This window comes from Mauremys reevesii, linkage group 10 (assembly GCF_016161935.1).
Source record: "Mauremys reevesii isolate NIE-2019 linkage group 10, ASM1616193v1, whole genome shotgun sequence".
NCBI classification, from domain to species: domain Eukaryota; kingdom Metazoa; phylum Chordata; order Testudines; family Geoemydidae; genus Mauremys; species Mauremys reevesii.
The window spans coordinates 26,071,421-26,089,426 of NC_052632.1; the positions used below are offsets into that span (position 1 = coordinate 26,071,421).

Consider the following 18,006-nt stretch of genomic DNA (forward strand, 5'->3'; position numbering starts at 1 on the left):
GCACAATCTGGCCCACTGCTGTCAACTGAGCATCACTAAACCTCAGATAGGGATGGTGACAATGTGCAGTGTCTTGGGTCAGTGCTCTATAAAGTGTGTGCTAACATCTATGCAGTTGTGCCAGGTGTGCTTTTGGTTCCACATACTCTATGCTGAGCGACATATATAACGTACCTTCCTACTTTGAACTTCTCTTCAATTTGCTTTTTTGAATTTACTATTTGAAAAACACATCAAGCCTCAAATGGACTGACCTTTCTGCTAATGTATATCACCTAATGAACGGATGCAATTAACTAATTCATATTGGAATATTGCACTTTCCAGTTCACATTTATCATCTCTAATTGCTCAATCTGGTTTGCCAGTTTAAATTTTTTATTATTACCCTTTAAACTAAAGGAATAAGTCATATCTAATTAACTGAACTTACATATTCAATTAATAGATTCATTATACCTTAATGAATATGGATACAGCACTGGGGCAACAGCAGATTGCTGTGTTGGAGAGTTCCTACCTATATATCCTGTAAAGAACATGCTATGAATCTCAGAGCAATTTTTTCAATTAAACAAACCAGAGTGCTAAGAGCACAGCGCACATGCAAGCTAACATTTCTGTACAGCGTGAATTGGACAATGTTCTGGACTTTGCCCTCATTCTAGCATCGGATAGATTCCCCCATGCAAAATGAACCCAAGCAGCAACACTTCTGTTTCTGGAGAGGCAGAAAATTTGGGACCTCTGGAAAGAACAAAGTGGGAGGGCGACTCTGATTGAGAGTACCTAGAAACAGCAAGACAGGAAGCTTCTCACCTGCTAGGCGGCAGGTAATGGACTGAATGAGCTTTCAATGGAGTGAGCGTAACACTGCTATTAGAGGCCCCTACCCCTACTACCCCCGCGGGGCGGTAGCGGCGCGATTTTCGAGGGATCGGATATATATCCCCCATCCCCGCGCGCTTCTTTCTCTCCGAACTCCACCACGTGGAACGGGCGGGGGCGCGGACACATGGAGGAGAGCCCCGATCATCCGCGCCCGTGGAGGGGGTAAAGTATATATATAATCACGTCAGCTGAAGTGAAGGCGATATATATCGATTTTTCCCCTTAGTGTAGACCAGCCCAGAGATGACACAAGTGAGAAGATAAAGGGGGACCATGTCACAGGATCCTAGAGCCCGGCTGTCTACATTGCAATTAAACAGGCCCACAGCCTGAGATCCATAAGCCCAAGTCAGCTGGCATGATCCAGCCACAAGTTGTTAATTGCTGGATAGTCCTACTAGAAGTAGGGATGTAGAAGCACTAAGCACAAAGCAGTGCCTGGATACAAGGAGATCTCGGGGGACGGGGGTGAGGGGGGTGGCCTTGGGAGTGGACTGGCAGTGTAAAGGGAAGGTGGTTTGCAATGTAAACGGAGGACGTTTTGTTGCCCTCCTAAAGATGCTGTCCTATCCATCTTCAAAGATTTGCTTGCCAAATGCAGCATGTTATATTGTTTTTGTGGAGATGAAAACAAGTCCTCACTTCCCTTGGTTTTTCTTAAAATAATATTTCACAAGGAAGGCTTAGATCGACTGCCCTTCTAGAATCCTTATTGTCTTATCTGTAGCCATAGCAAGGCCCACTGTTCCTGCTACCATAAGGAATTTAGTCTTTGTAACAGGGTAAAAGGGTTTGATAATGCATCCCATTCTGATCAGGAAAATGTAGAACTTACATCATCAGAAAACTCCATTGGAAATACTTCAAGGCTGTCTTTCTTTCTTCATGCAGCACAAATGTATTTACGAAGAAACCTTTTGCTTTCATAGCAACACCCATCTGATCTACCTTTTGAAGTGTTTCTTCTTCAGGGGTCTGAAATTAATAAAAAAATATGAAACGAGCCAACAATATTCTGTTCTTGCAGAGAAAGGTATGCACAACTCATGGACCTTAATTGTTCTGAAAAAGGGAGTGTATGTCTGAAAATGGACAGGGAACTGGCCAGAATAAACTACTTCTCTGTACTCAATCAATCCATTCTCCAAAAAACCGCTGGCCAAATCCTGCCCTGATTTACACACCCCTCTCCCATGTGCATACAGTAAGATAGAGCTATGTGTAGTGTAACTCACAAAAGGAGCTTAGATTAGTATTATAACCAGCAGGTGTAAGGAAAAGCCATCGCTAACCCAACATAGAACATTGGCATGGACACAAAAAATAGCTGTACAACAACAACATGTTTACTACACTTGCATTTTGAAACAAGAGCAGCGATACAGCAGCATTTCATTACTACCCTCTACCCAGCTCTTAGAGCCTTGTCAATGTGAAATGTTATCTCGGTCACACTATTTCAGCTAGATAATCTCGGAGCGCACACATTCTCAACGAATCATTGCACAGTCGTCACATACATGAGCATAGGAAGTGCCATACTGTATGCTCCTTAAAGCTATGTCAAGCAATGGGATGGCTGCACGTAGCGAGACACCGCTGGGCCCCTCTTGCTTCTGCCCCTGCTGCCCTCACAAAACCAATCAGGGGTGCCTTAAGTTGATACAATCACCCATGTATTTTATTTATAGTTCTTTCACACCACCAGCTTACTCTCTATGTGCAGGGTTTTACAGCCAGACTTCACCAGCCCCTCTCAGCCTCTGGCCTTTCTCCCCCACACAAACCTTTATAGCCCCCAGCTAATTAGGCTGGCAGCTGTTTCTAGTTGCCAAGTAGGCAGGGCTATTCAGCCAGCCCCAGTCCATTCTGGCGTGACAAGAGGCTGATTAAGCTCTTCGTGCCCAGCACCCTGTCACACACCTCCCCTCTTAGGTAACCACTAGGCTGGTCCATCCCAGGCCTCTCCTCCTCTGCCAGTGGGGTTACTCCAGGGGAGTCTCTTACCTCCCACTGGGTGCTCCCCAGGGTCCTTCTTGCGGGTTCGTTCATCCCCCACCCACAGTACGTACACTGTATAGGGGGTGGATGGCCCCACCGCTCTGCCACCACCCACAGGTCACCACACCAATCACCTCTCCAGGTTTGGCCCGCCTGCTTCTCCCCATTTCCCTCCGGCAGGGGATCAGGGTCAGCCACGACTTCCACCAGGACACCAGCCGCAAAACTCGGCTAGGCCGCATCCATCTCCGGGCAGTCACCCCTTTTATGTCCCAGTCATCCGCACTGCCAGCACACGAGTTGACTGGGACGACTGGGGGCTCCTCTTTCTTTCTCTCTGGCCCCTTCCCAGGTGATGTTTCTCTGGGTTTTTCCCCCCAACTCCCAGTCCCTGCACATCCAATCCGCCTTCCGGGGTAAGTCTGCTTCCGCATACTCCTCTGTTAGCTTGACTGCAGCCTCCACTGTGCTCGGCTGGTGTCGTCTGACCCAGACTCACACGCTCTCTGGGAGGCCCTGTAAAAACTGTTCTAGAAGCACTTGGTCCATAATTTCTCCCACTGTTTGGGTATCCAGCTGCAGCCAACAAGTGGCCCAATCCGTCAGCTTCTGGTGAATGCCCAGGACCGCAACCCCCCTGTCCACCTGACTGACTGAAATTTCTGGCGGTATTTTTATGCCGATAGGTGCACCTGGTCTAGGATGGCCGCCTTCACTGCCTCATAGTCTTTGGCCTGGTCATTACTGAGCATCATATAGGCCGCTTGAGCCATGTCAGCCAGATAGGGAACCAGCCATAGGGCCCAGGCTGCCCTACCCCATCTGGCACCCAGGGCTACCTGCTTGAAGGTGCAGAGGAAGGCGTCCGGGTCATCGGTGGGGCTCATCTTACACAGGCCCAATCCTGTCGCCATCACCCCACATGAGACTCACCAGTCGCTGTAGGAGCTGCTGCTGCATGTTAGCCTGCTCCCTTATAAAGTCCTGCAGGGTTCTCTGTTGTTCCAGCAGCCAGGTGAGTAAGACCTGCCTCTCTAGCTGGTGGGATTGCTGGAAGGCTTGCAGCACCTTTTGCATCTCCTTCTGGTGCTTCGCTAGCCATTGCAGGATCCCTTCCTTCTCCGGGCCGCCATGCACTCATGCTGGCTTCATATCCCAGACAAGCCCCCATGTGTAGCAAGGCACTGCTGGGCCCTTGCTGCCCTTACAAAACCAATCAGGAATATCTTAGGTCCATGCTAACCCCTTGTATTTTAATTATAGTTCTTTCCCACCAGCAGCTATCTATGTACAGGGTTTTACAGCCAGACTTCACCAACAACAGGCTAGAGCCATCAGCTCCTCTCAGCCTCTGCTCTTTCTCCCCCCTGCCCGCCTTTATAGCCCCCCTGGATAATTAGGCTGGCAGCTGTTTCTAGTTGCCAAGCAGGCAGGGCTATTCAGCCAGCCCCAATCCATGGCAGGGGGCTGATTAAGCACTTCATGCCCAGCACCCTGTCACACTGCACTTCTGTATCTTCTAAAATGTTATCATTATGTGTTATTTCCTGAGACCTGACGGTGTGTTCCTATGAGACCTATGAGGCAGTGAAGGCGGCCATCCTAGACCAGGTGCACCTATCGGCATAAAAATACCGCCAGAAATTTCAGTCGGTCAGGTGGACAGGGGGGTTGCGGCCCTGGGCATTCACCAGAAGCTGACAGAACAGAGAGCTGTTGGTTTTGCCCCAAGGAGTTTACAGGACTCCCACTGCCTGCAGTGGGCTTTGAATAAGGCCCTTAAGGCTATAGCCAATGTGGAATATGCTTACGGTGTTTACTAATAGTAGTAACATGAATTCATAGGAATCTTTCAAGCTTGTCACTACAAGGGGCTGATGTTTCTTCTATGGACTGAGACCTTTTACTCCTCTATCTGATTCACGTTAGCACTTATGCATCAGAGATCACAGCAAAGGATAGATGGAGACAGACCAGAAAGGGAAAGAGGGTCTGCAAAAGTGTTCCTTAGGTATGCAGAGAATCAGTAATGCTGCATTTGAATCTGTTCAGCTTTTCATCATAAAATAGTTGCTTTCTTTGAATGCACCAGCAATAGCAATGATTTACTTTAGAGAAAAATCCTTCAAAGATTGTGTAGTAATTTTTCTGTGAAAATGTAAGTTAGGTGAATAAACTTGCATATGGACAGGAAATACTGCTAATGGGCATATTTGCCTCGGTGTAGCTCAACTAAAACCAACAGATTTACAGTAGGGAAGAATTTGGCCCATATTATACAAATACTGAAAGGTGCATTGTGTTGCATGTTAATAAACTTGCTCACCCTGGCTATGTTGGGTTTATCACTTACATCAATAATGATTTATGCGATACTCGGAATACTATACTGTTAAGAACTCAGTGCTGTATATATGGTTACCTCTCAGAACTAAGCTCTGAGAGCAATATGCAGCAGCATTATTCTTTATTTCTGTAGGACAAAGCATGAGGGGGAATGTAAAGAAGGTAGAACAATGTAGTCTGTATATAACCTTTTCTCATTCCTATTCTGCTTGGTTATAGACATAGGACCAAAGTACTTTAATGCAGATTTCACGATGTAATGGCACAATTTATGCGGCCCTGTTCTGAGGTTACAGTATAGGTACATTCAAGAATGGATCACATTAATATTGTAGACATTCTTTCCCTTGTTTAAAAAGCTTTGGCCTCCCTGCTTTCAGTCACCTGAATTCCATTTAATGATACTTAAACTGTATATGTTACACAAATTGGAAACTCAAGTCCAGATGAAACATCATTAGCAAAAATCAATAAACTACAGGCAGAGAGTATTAGCCTCTTTGTGCTGTTCTGCACATGTGCGACCCTCTTCACCCCTTTGCAGTAATAGCAGCCTTTCCACATGAGTGATGCTCAAAGGCCAGGATTAATCACAGTCCAGAGATGCTGGTGCAGAGCAGTGGTGCTTACTGCATGGACCTGGGGAGTTACATTCCAGTTGTCAGTTTGTTAAGCTCTAAGCTACCCTGACAGTCTTGAAGGATGCTCATGTCATCTGTTTGGCAGTGCCAGTATTCCTACCATTATGACACTGTGAGCAGGGCCAAGATGGTAAACCTGAGAATGAGTGAGATTAGTAGAAAACAGTAATCATGGTGTTATCATATGACCACTGTTTAACTGGACAGTCCAGCTCTCTATGTAGTAAATGAGCAGTAACAGGAAAGGTAGGTTGCATGGATTACTAATTAAGGTTTTAAATGTTTAATAGCATTTCTTTTTCCTTACATTTCATGTGTTCTTTTTTCCTCCCAATGCCATCTAGATATTTGTTAGAACTGGGAGAATACTTCAACAAACCTGCTGTGATTATCACTCAGATGATAAACTGAATTCACTACAGCTATGTCTGTGCCCCTTTTGTATTGGCTTTCTGCAAAGAGTCTAGCCAATGACTTTAATGGGAGGAATATATGTGAAAACTGAAAATTGTAAGCAAATATTAAAGAATATTTGAAGAAAGCAAATTCTGATCTTTTAAGTGTAGGTATTGGCGCTAGAAAGCGGATTCTCAGAGTTATGCTCACCTAGCCAAGGAACAAAAGCACTATGGGGAAAGCAATGTGGTCTGGAGAAAGGTGCATGGAGTTGAGAATGAGGAGCTCTTGAGTCATAATCTTGGATGTGCCACTGACTCTACCCTCTGGCTTCAGCCAACTCTCCCTCCCACAGTATCTCCAGCTACCAAAAATGGGGCTACCAAACCTTGCACACCTGTTGTGAGGATTAATGAGGTGATCACCACACAGCCCTCTGAGCATGAAAAGGGGTACAGAAATGCAGTGCAACTCTAGAACAATGCAGCTCTTCATTGCCTCCCTACGCAGGGCTGTGGCTACCTGCCACAAGCTAGGCCTGTGTTAGAGAAGGAATTGCTATCGACAGTCTTCTTAATCAATTACTTTTCTTAAGTACACCACTTATGTCTCATCTTTCAAGGAAGAAACTCCATGTTCACCTCATTCTTGCTGTTATGAACATGTCCTCGGGAACCTGCTGCAATTTTTTACACAAATAATTACACAAATCTTTTCCTTTCATAGCCAAGTAAAGTTGTATCTTTTATGTGCTGTAATAACTAATATCCTGAACATGTAGCTTTGTGAGGCAGTGGTGCAAAGGTGTCTCCCAAAATGTAATAAATTGGGCTATAGTCACATTACACTCCAAAGTTGCACCGAACCAGAGTGATCTCTGGAATGACTCAGTTGAAGCAAATGGAGTAGAAGACTCCTGAGTGAGAAAGTGAATTTTACCCTTACCCTGGTCCTGCAGAATCAGACCCTTCTTCTGAATGGGCCAGATCCAAAACCCACTGACGTTCCTGGGAATGGGAATTCCCACTGATTTTAGTCGGCTTTAGGTCAGGCTCTACATTCCTGATGCTGCTAGGTGCTGCTGCCTTCTACATAGCCTTATTTACACTAGCACCTAATACACAGACACCTAACACCCCATGGGTGCAGCATGGCTGGAGACAGGAATAGCATAAACAAGGCTTAGACATCTTTACCACTGGGGCATCTAACCCACCAGTGGAACTGCAGCCCACCGGGAACTGTGGGTATGCCTACACTGCAATTAAAAACCCATGGCAGGCCCAATTCAGCTGGTTCAGGCTAAGGGGTCTTTCATTGCAGGTTAGACATTCAGACTTAGGCTGGAACCTGAGCTCTGGGACCCTCCCCCCCGAACATCCTAGAGATTGGGCTTGAGACCAAAAGTCTACATCACAGTTAAACAGCCCCTTAGCCAAGCCACGTGAGCCTGAGTCAGCTGACACAGGCCAGCCACAGGTGTCTAAGGGTATGTCTACACTATGGGATTATTCCAATTTTACATAAACCGGTTTTGTAAAACAGATTGTATAAAGTCGAGTGCACGTGGCCACACTAAGCACATTAATTTGGTGGTGTGCGTCCATGTACCGAGGCTAGCGTCGATTTCCAGAGCGTTGCACTGTGGGTAGCTATCCCGTAGCTATCCCATAGTTCCCGCAGTCTCCCCCCTCATTGGAATTCTGGGTTGAGATCCCAATGCATGATGGGGTAAAAACAGTGTTGCGGGTGATTCTGGGTAAATGTCGTCACTCAATCCTTCCTCCGTGAAAGCAATGGCAGACAATCATTTCACGCCCTTTTTCCCTGGATTGCTCTGGCAGACGCCATAGCATGGCAACCATGGAGCCTGTTTTGCCTTTTGTCACTGTCACCGTATGTGTACTGGATCCTGCTGACATTTCGTCTTCTGTAACGGAGCTCTGACAGAACAGATTTGTCTCCCCATACAGCGATCAGATCCAGTATCTCCCGTATGGTCCATGCTGGAGGTCTTTTTGGATTTGGAACTGCATAGCCACCCGTGCTGATGAGAGCTCCACGCTGAGCAAACAGGAAATGAAATTCAAAAGTTCGCGGGGCTTTTCCTGTCAACCTGGCCAGTGCATCTGAGTTCAGATTGCTTTCCAGAGCGGTCACAATGGTGCACTGTGGGATACCGCCCGGAGGCCAATACCGTCGATTTGCGGCCACACTAACCCTAATCCGACATGGCAATACCGATTTCAGCGCTACTCCTCTCGTCGGGGAGGAGTACAGAAATCGGTTTAAAGAGCCCTTTATATCGATATAAAGGGCCTCGTTGTGTGGACGGGTGCAGGGTTAAATCGGTTTAACGCTGCTAAATTCGGTTTAAACGCATAGTGTAGACCAGGCCTAAATGAAGTGCAAATATATACCAGGGAGCAAAAAGCCCCCATGTGTAGACACAGCACCAGACCCTATTCATCCCCAACTCATCATGAAGTCACCTACCAGGATTAGGCTCCGGGTATTCCTGTATTTAATACAAACAAAGCCAATGGATGAAGCAATGTGTCAACTTGTTCAAGTCAATCAATCAATGTGTCAGCTGAGTCAGTGACACATCTGATAGGAACAACCAAGATGCTAATAGCTTTTTAAAGAAAAGTAGATGAGTGTTTCACTGTAGAAATATTATTCCACACCGGGCCTGATCCTGTAGGGTGCTCAGAACCTTCAGCTCTCTTTCAAGTCAGTGAGAAATAAGGTCCTGAATACCTTGCAGGATCAAGACCCTAGTCAGTTTTACTTCAACATAGGGACTACAATTAAGCTAAACATTTTAGAGGCATACACTCTTTTTCAGTGCCTCACCAGACTATATCACACTGTAGAAAGCCACTGGACAGAAGCAGATTTCATTAGAGGCATTTACATTATTCTGCCTCATTGCTCTCTCATTAACAGGGCTCTCTCATCACTAGAGAGTTAAGGTATTTAGCCGAAGAAGTGTATTACTATTCAGCCCGTGGATATACAAAATCACAGCACGTCTAAAGCAGCATTCTTCAATAGGCACTGAAATCGCTCTGAACTGTACAGAATGTGCCTTTTTGAAAAAAAAAATAAACAAAGGCTAGAGCACATTTCTTTGGCAAGCACTCACTCACTCACTGGCACAGCCTCCTTTGCAGAAAGGTTTCAAATGGCCAACAACTGTGTAACTTTAATCCCATCCGGGAGCAAAACCAAGGGCTTGCTTCCATATTTGGCAGTTTTTATAATCTCTCTCCTTCTCATCTTTTGGGGAATTAAACACACAAAAGTTTACCTTGGTAAAAGGTAACCTTGGGGGAAAGACAATGATTAATCCATCCTGTGTGGAATTAGAAGAAAAAAAGTTCATCAGCTTCTGATTGTGAGGTTTCCAGTATTATCTAGTTCTGCTAATATAAATAGAAGCCAGCAAACTCAGATATCGCACAGGATGGAAAACTTATGACGAATCATCAGGTCACGCTGAGGGGATCCAGTCAATGCCTGCACAGTCAGATGATTTCACTGGCTGCACAGATGTCAAAATCTCATATTTCAATGTATAAGTAAAAGTGTCAAAGTTCAGCTGAAGCAGGGATGATTACAAAGCAAATTTGAGGGGTCCGTGTTGGAGCATAACTGGCATTACAGAGCAACAAGAGGAACCAAAAAAATGAACGGGCAAAGCAAAAGAACATTCAAGGAGAAATTTGCCTTGAAGAACAGCTTTATAAAAGAAGCCCTGTCAGAATTCCTGGGAACATTTGTCATGATAGTAAGTTTCAGCTACTTTCCTTCCTTCCCACTAATTGAATGATGGACAGTATTTGTAAGGGGACGTGTTGCTTTTCCTTGTCTCTACAAGTAGATTGGGTCACTGACTGACAAATAGTGCACAGCAGTAAATGAATTGCTTCTATTAATGGTAAGTTTGTTATTACTTCAGTCACTTGAAATAAATATGCATGACAAATATAGACACTAGAATATTTGTTGAATATACTTTACAATTGTCTCTTAAAAGTTTCATTTGATAGCTGACTAGGTTTTTAGTGACTTTCCAACTTCTGAAAAATGTGCAGATGTGAACAATAGACTTCAATAATCCTGCTTTTCTATTTTTTTTTTAAAATCAGGAATTTCTCAGTTCTCATGCACAAGTTCTATTTGCATTGACTAATGAACCATATTGCGCATATAGGGGATAACAGATCTCAGACTAGGTATCTTTTCACTGTGTTACACAGATTTAATCCTGTGATTCCTAGTGAATGTAATAGCGGTTGCACTGCTGAATCCTCAGGGATTTTAAAGCTTATCACATTTTGTTTGTGGCTTTTACACTGTTACATTTGCTGTAACCTGCAACTATTTTCCATTTCAGGTAAATATTAGACCCCTCCATTATTTATTCACAACAGGAAAATGTTTTCCTCTTTACTTCTTGTTCAAAAAGTTTCCTGGGATCTTTGCATATTAGAAATTAGACACACAATGTAGATTTGATTTACAAAGACACACTGACATGTTAGTAATATTCTAATAGCCATAAAATAATGATTATATTGTGCTTTCCAAACACTGACTAATCCTTAGTGAGTTTGGTATTATTCTTTTTTATAGATGGGGGAAAGCAGGTCACCGATTTACCAAAGAGGATTATCTGGGATTAGAATACTAGTGCTAATCCCCCATCCTTCCTTGTAGATGGAATTCAACTGTCTTGTGGTTTTGCTAAGTATTTTATCAAGGTGAAACTGCATCAGAAAACAAACAAACAAAAAAAACCTACCAAGACCCCAAACTAAATACAGGCATAATACTAGCATGGAAAGGTGTATTTTTTTTGTCTGTAATCGTGTCAATTAGATTTAAAGTATGCCATCTTCTAGAAGACTCCCAATAGTTATGTAAGTGTTGAAAATGACATTCTTTATCATACTTCAACCAACTCTTAGCACAGGCTTGACAGTAACAATCCTACTTTGCAATTTTCTAAAACATCTATACAGTGTTATAGCAAGGTACTCAGATGCAAGAATCTCAAAGCATTTTACCAACAAGAATCAATTAAGTTTCACAATAACCCAATAAGGAAGGAAAATATTTTACATATTAGGAAGTGTGATTACAGAGGTTATATGAGGCACCCAGGAAGTCTGTGGCAGAGCTGTGAATATAACCCAGATCACTTGACATCCAGTCCTATGTCTTAAACACATGATCCTCCCCACCCATTAATCAAAATGTAAGTAAAGAAAATATATTATAGTGCAGATGCTATTATTTAATGTTCTGCCATGCAAGAGTGGAAGGAAATGCAACCGTACAGTCTGTATTATAGTATAACAGGGAAACCAAACTACATAATCCTAGGGTTGGCAACATGACTAAATTTCACAACCTACTTTCTCTTTTTTTGTTTAAAGTTGTTTCAGCCTTGAATAATGCTGAAAAGACCTACAAATAGACAATTGAATAATTGAGCAATCAGCAAGCTGCTAAGAAACTAGGCTGATGTTTTGAATGCACAGGATTTTCTGAAGTAAACTACAGTACAGGGTTATTGTAACAAGGCGCTCCCTTTTCTGCAGTTACTTACCTCACGATTTAATGGGATCCCACTGCCAATAGCATCTCTCACCTCATGATTCACTTCTTTTAAAAAAAAATATTAAAACCAATTTAATTTTGAGCTGGTGAAAGGGGCATGACTGACAACTCTGGAGACAGAAATCCACGAAGAGCAGACCAGCGTCAAGGTGGACTGCAGAAGTAAGAGCTTCCCCACACTGTCCCACTGACATGCCTTAATCCTATTCTAGAGTGAGAGTCAGACAGTTCAGCTGGTCTATTCACCAGAGCCTCTCTGGAGGCACAACTAATGCCAGTTGTGAGGTTTGCTTGTAGGACATGGCTACTATATCCACCTAGAAATGGGCTAATACCGCCTATTGATTTCCCATAGGCCACATATTGCAATGACTTTTCAAATTTTCTAAAAATAATTGCAATTACCAAATTTGGGTTTAATGGAATAATAAAAATTAAAAAGATAATAATTTGGCCAGTCATTTATTTCTCCTAGAAGTGGAAGACTGCATGTGTTATTACTAACCTCAGGATTCCAACCCCACTGACCCTAAGAAGATGTAGCCCCCCTCCCGCTGCCAACACACACACACACACACACACACACACACACACACACAAAATGCGTTCTTACATTACCATGTTTGAAAAGTTCACTCAAACCTGGAATATTATTTTCAAACTCTGAAAAATTAAGTGTGAAAGCCTTATAGGATTTGTTTCAGGATATTGGTAAAGTAGCAATTGGTTATGGGACAAAACCTGCCCTTCCACCAGGGTTGCGGAGGGTTCCACCTACAGTAGAACTGATGTGGATCCATTGAGGACAGGCCTTGAGGATGCCACACAGAGCTAGCTACTCACACACCCTGTGCCAGAGCCTGGCTTCAGAGGGGTTCACGGCACACCACAAATCCATAGGAAGCCACTGGCATAGGTGGATTTGATGGCATATAGGTCAACGGCCATGGCCCCCTATATAAAATGGGTCATAGATGCTGCTGTGTAGCCTACTCCAGTTTTAGACCCCTCTGCTTTCACCACCAGTTTCCAAAGTGTTCCCCAGCACACAGAATAGCTGCTCTAGTTATGCTCTAGGACCAGGATTAGAGTGGTTCGACCATACACAGGCAGTGAAAACGTTACACTTAATCAAGGCAGGAACGTCAGGCCTCGTGTGTAATTTCTAAGAAACAAACTTGGACTAGTGCAGTTTCTATATTAGCAGCACAGGCAAATGTGTGCTACGAGGAACGTGCATTATGCCAAAGATTTCTGCTGGCAAATGGTTTGCTGATATCTGAACTGTTCATTTCCCCGTTTTTACACTTGTGTTGGTGGCATTACACATAACATCTAAAGTCTCATTGTGTAGTTTAAATACATTTTTAAAGATAAAAGTCTATCTTTAACCCACCCAGTTATGGTATGTCTGCAGCATTTGCAGCACATATATAAAAATAGAGACACCTGTTTTCTTCACAGCAGGTGCAGTTTCATGTGATTTTTGCACACCCAGGATATGGAAACTACAGTATGGACCAGATCGTTCCAGTTCTGGCTGACATTTGGCCCCGTTCTCATTATGGTGGGGTTTGCACCCCTCCAAAACAGGCTGTGCGTTTTGCCCCCAAATCCCAGGGACCTTCCTTAGGTTTCCGTGTTGCATCTGGGTCTCCCACACACATGCATGCACCCAACCCCTGCCCCACACCAACCTCCCACAGACAGACAGCTTCCTGGCAGTGAGACTCCACTGGAGCCACATTGACGGGGCTCCTGCAGCTGCCTGCAGCCCTCATGCTGTGGGGCCTGTGGCACATATCCTCCCAGAGTTCCATGGGGATAGTGGGAGAGACGGCACAGGAACAGTGGCACAACAGAGCAGAGAAGCAATAGAGCAGAGCGGTGAGTTACATGATTTCCAGCTGATCTCTCATTAGGGGTCTACGTAGGGCTAGTCTGCCTCTCTCTTGTTTAAACCTTCTTTCTACATATATTTTTTTCCCTGCTGTTTTCTTACCCTTTTCTAAAGCCATGTCTGTGAAAGGGTGTCTTGCATCAGGGTAGCTTACACCAATGCAGCTACACAGGAACCAAGGTGGTGGTGATGTGCTGCTCCAGTGTAAAGTCAGACTTACTCCAGTTCACACCAGTGTAGCTCAACTGAACTGGAGCAGCGAAATGCTCCAAAAGAGTTACTTCCCTCGCTTGTTCCATGAACTTAGTGTATTTTCTGTTCCATTTTCACTCTCGAGAGAATGTTCTTGTTGAAAGCAATTTCCCAGAAAACTGGCTATGGAGCAAATAACTCCGGAGTCCAACAGGCAGGTCAGGGCAGGGCCTGTTAACTTGCTAAAGTAGAGCACAAGCTTCCACTTGCAATATCAGGGCAAGTGGGTGGCAGTTGTGCAGGCTCCCTCTACAAATAGATTGTGTGTTGTTTGCCTGTGGCCTCCTACTGATTATGGAGAACATTTCACTGTGTGTTATAGTTGGAGATGATGTTGTATATGTTTCATGGTACATCTACACTGTAACTGGGGTGTGTCATTGCAACATATATACCCAAGCTAGCTTTAACCTAGCTAGTGTGGGTACCTGACCAGTGAAGCTGCAGCTGGACAGACTTCAACACAGGCCATTCAAGCCTGTCCAGAACCTTAGGTAATTATTCAAGCAACTAGTCTGCACTGAAGTCCATGCTACTGTGGCTTCAGTACTGTTGGTACCCGCACTAGCTAGATTAAAGTTAGCTTGGGTATGTATGTTGCAAAATGCTGCAATCACACACCCCAAATGCAGTGCAGGTAAACCCGTAAACTTGACCTTGAAGGGGGAAGAGCTGAAGACTTAGGATGGCTGCTGTCCTTCTGCACAGCTTTAGTCTGTGGTTGAAGTTGCAAGGCCTCCTTTGTAACTCCCATTGAAACGGATGGGTGTTTGTTGTGTGCATAAAGACTGCGGTCTGTGGAGATCCGATACACCAGCTGCCACAGGCTGAGGGAAGATGCTGCCACAGGCTGAGGGAAGGTAGCAGCGGTTGTTTGACTAATGACTGAATGCCTATTTATCTTGTGGTCATCAATATCTTTTGTCTTGTTTTCAAACTGCAAGCACTTCATTATTGTACTCGCCACTTTTTTTTTTCTGGTTCCTATTGTAAATAAACTCCTTTTGGGGTTTGCACCAAAATACCACATCTTGCTTTATTCCTACCTGAAAAAGCTACAAATCAATCACTGACTGCTGGTCAAGTCACAGTCAAGTCAATAAATCCATTATAATTTAGCTGACTTCATATTTTTCTTCTTCCATACTCCTCACGAACTTCAGTGCACATTAAGAATGTTACTGTATTGCAGATCCACAGTAGCAAAGCCATATTTGAAGTCCTTATAAAGTGGTGTTGATTGGATAATAGCCAGTTTAAATCTTGATTATTTACTTCTGTTTATTAAATGAAAGATGTGTTTAGCCTACATTATGGAATAAGGACTTACAAATTTTATATTTTTAAAAACAAAGACGATTTAAGTTTTGTCATGATCAAAAATCCAAAGTTTGAAGAGAGGTTAGAATATCTATTTATAGAATGAGAGGATTCAGTCATTTTTGTGTATTATAAGATATACATTAAATAGATATCAGTCAGGGGCGGCTCCAGGCCCCAGCACGCCAAGTGCGTGCTTGGGGCGGCATGCCGCGGGGTGCGCTCTGCCGGTCGCCGGGAGGGCGGCAGGCAGCTCCGGTGGACCTCCCGCAGACGTGCCTGCGAAGGGTCCGCTGGTCCCGTGGCTTCGGTGGAGCATCCGCAGGCACGCCTGCGGGAGGTCCACCGGAGCCGCGGGACCGGCGACCGGCAGAGCGCCCCCCGTGGCGTACCGCCGTGCTTGGGGCGGCGAAATGGCTAGAGCCGCCCCTGATATCAGTGGCCTGTAATAGCCACCTAGCTACCAGCTATCAATTGACAATTTCCAGAAGGCATCACGTGAATGGTTAGTTAGAAGGGATTTGAAGTAGGATGGGTTAGTCATGAGTGAGAAAAAAGCGGTTATAAATGAAAGATCATTTACTATGGCAACACCCTTTATAACAACGTTCTATGCATTGTTGGGCTGGGGTATGGTAATACTCTGAAAAGTGGCTCTACAACGTCACAGAGTTCTATGTAGCAGGGCCTCTGGCAATACTGTAGTACAAATAACACAATAATCATCACTCATGAACTTGACACAGTTTGGTCCTGAACTTCCAGAGCGTTTTACAAGTAAAAATGTCTGAGTTTTTTTTTCTATCTGCCAATGCCACAAATTCAACCTGGGGGTCAGAAAGTTTTCTGGCTCCTGCAAACTTACCAGTAACATAGATTCTGAATCTAGAATTTTGTTGGCAATTCTACTGATGACCTGCAAGCCAAATAATAATCCTTCTCTCTCTCAAATGTATTGAACCTGCTTGCAAACAGAAGTCAAACGTAATAAAAACATTGCTTACTTTTGTCACTAAAGAGGACAGTCAGCCCAACACACAGGCACCAGATTGTGTTGAGTGAGGGGGATATTTTTGCATAGTCACTTTTCTGGCCATAATTGTACTTTTATCAAAATTAGGTTTTTGCTCCAAACAGCAGTTCATATCTCACTGTAGTTTTTCTTTCGAAGTGAGCTGAATGGTTAGCAGTGGAGTGGAAGAACTGGAAGTAAGGCGAGCTAATGTTTTTCAAACCTAAAATGTTTTTCACAGCAAATAATTTTTTAAAAAGTTACAGGAAATCCTTTGTGTTTCCTGTTACCCAAAGTGCAAAATTGTGGTAGTCAGGCTTTCCAGTTCATGACATTTTAATTTCAGGTGCTGCAAACATTCTGTACTGTGCAAAGGTTTTAAAAGAGAATTCAGTTCATCTTTGAAATACCAGCAGCCCCATCTCATTGGCTTCTGTTGATTAACACAGAGGTACCAATAAGTAAACTGGGATACATTTTCAAAGGACAGAGGCCCAGAGTCCTTTGTGCAGATATAACTTTTGCCAGCAAAACTGGCACTGAACTGCATGCACATTGCTGAGTACTTTAGCCTCTCCCAGCCTGATTGCAGAATAATCAAAACTACATCCACAATTCAACCGTAGGTGCAAAATGTGGGTGCAAATTTTGCAGGCGCAAATTTGGACACTGCTCTTTTGGAAATTTGGACCATTAAGAAAATAAAAATAAATAAAATGAAGTTAAACTAATAAAATTTCCAAACTGTTACAAGAACCTGGAACATATAATGAGAGACAAGAAATTAACTTTTCACTATACAGAGAGTTTACACTCTTTTGCCTTCAGTACGCTCTGATTGTTAAAATCATAGAATCGTTTAGGTTAGAAGAAATTATTGTGAGACTTCTAGTTCATTCTCTTGTATAATGGCAAAGTTAATTTCTAAGCCATCCCCAAAATGGTTTATGACTGATATGGCAATTTCCTGCAATATTCTTGAAAAACCTTATTATGTTTAATTTATGTATTATTGTGGGCTGGGGTCGTATGGAACCTCTCTAGGGATGAGTGGCAGATACCAGACCTGGCAGTTCTAAAAAAGACTATATTGAAAATATGCCAGACAAGTGTGGACTTCTGGAACAATAAGTGGATTTTCTGGGGAGTCCCTAGGGAAAGGTTAATGCAAATTCCCCAGCTCCAGGAGAGAATCATTGTCTGCTGATTACCTGTTACAGCAGGCCAAGCTCAAAGGCCTGAGCACTATAAAGAAATAGGCTGATCTGCCTAGTTTTTGTTCTGGTTCTGGATCTAAGATGTAACCATGGGGGAAACCCAGTTGTTGGTTGTGAAGGACTAAAACCTACCAGACCCCTTGTTTGGAGAAGGCAATGACTTCTAGTAAGCCTTTTAGCGTGCATGTAGGAACGTCTATTGCTTTGATATGTTCTCTCTCTAATGCTTTTACCTTAAGAAAAAATGTGCTTGCTTAGAAGAAGCAGTGTGGTAACTTACACCTGCGGGCAATACACTGGTCATAGCCTTTGGAGAGAAAGCAAAGCACAGCCACTGGCCTGTTTAAGCAGATTGACTTGTTGGGGGTATCACACTGTAAATCAGGGAACTGCCTT

The 18,006-nt window shown here is 43.7% G+C and overlaps 1 protein-coding gene and 1 long non-coding RNA gene across 5 annotated transcripts in view; one reads left to right on the forward strand and one right to left on the reverse strand.

Moving 5' to 3' along the window:
* Positions 1-18,006, reverse strand: part of LOC120373354 — a 75,807-nt gene that overhangs the window by 12,055 nt on the left and 45,746 nt on the right. Inside the window, exon 3 of the long non-coding RNA XR_005585506.1 lies at positions 1,727-1,866. This is a non-coding gene — a long non-coding RNA (uncharacterized LOC120373354). The remainder of the gene's footprint in view (positions 1-1,726; positions 1,867-18,006) is intronic.
* Positions 9,573-18,006, forward strand: part of AQP9 (aquaporin 9) — a 40,464-nt gene continuing 32,030 nt past the window's right edge. The window contains exon 1 of one of the 4 annotated variants that reach the window (XM_039491691.1): positions 9,573-10,071. In XM_039491691.1, the coding sequence (XP_039347625.1) occupies positions 9,970-10,071 (102 nt within the window). In that variant the 5' untranslated portion in view covers positions 9,573-9,969. The other 3 variants (XM_039491690.1, XM_039491693.1, XM_039491692.1) reach the window with 3 other exon arrangements.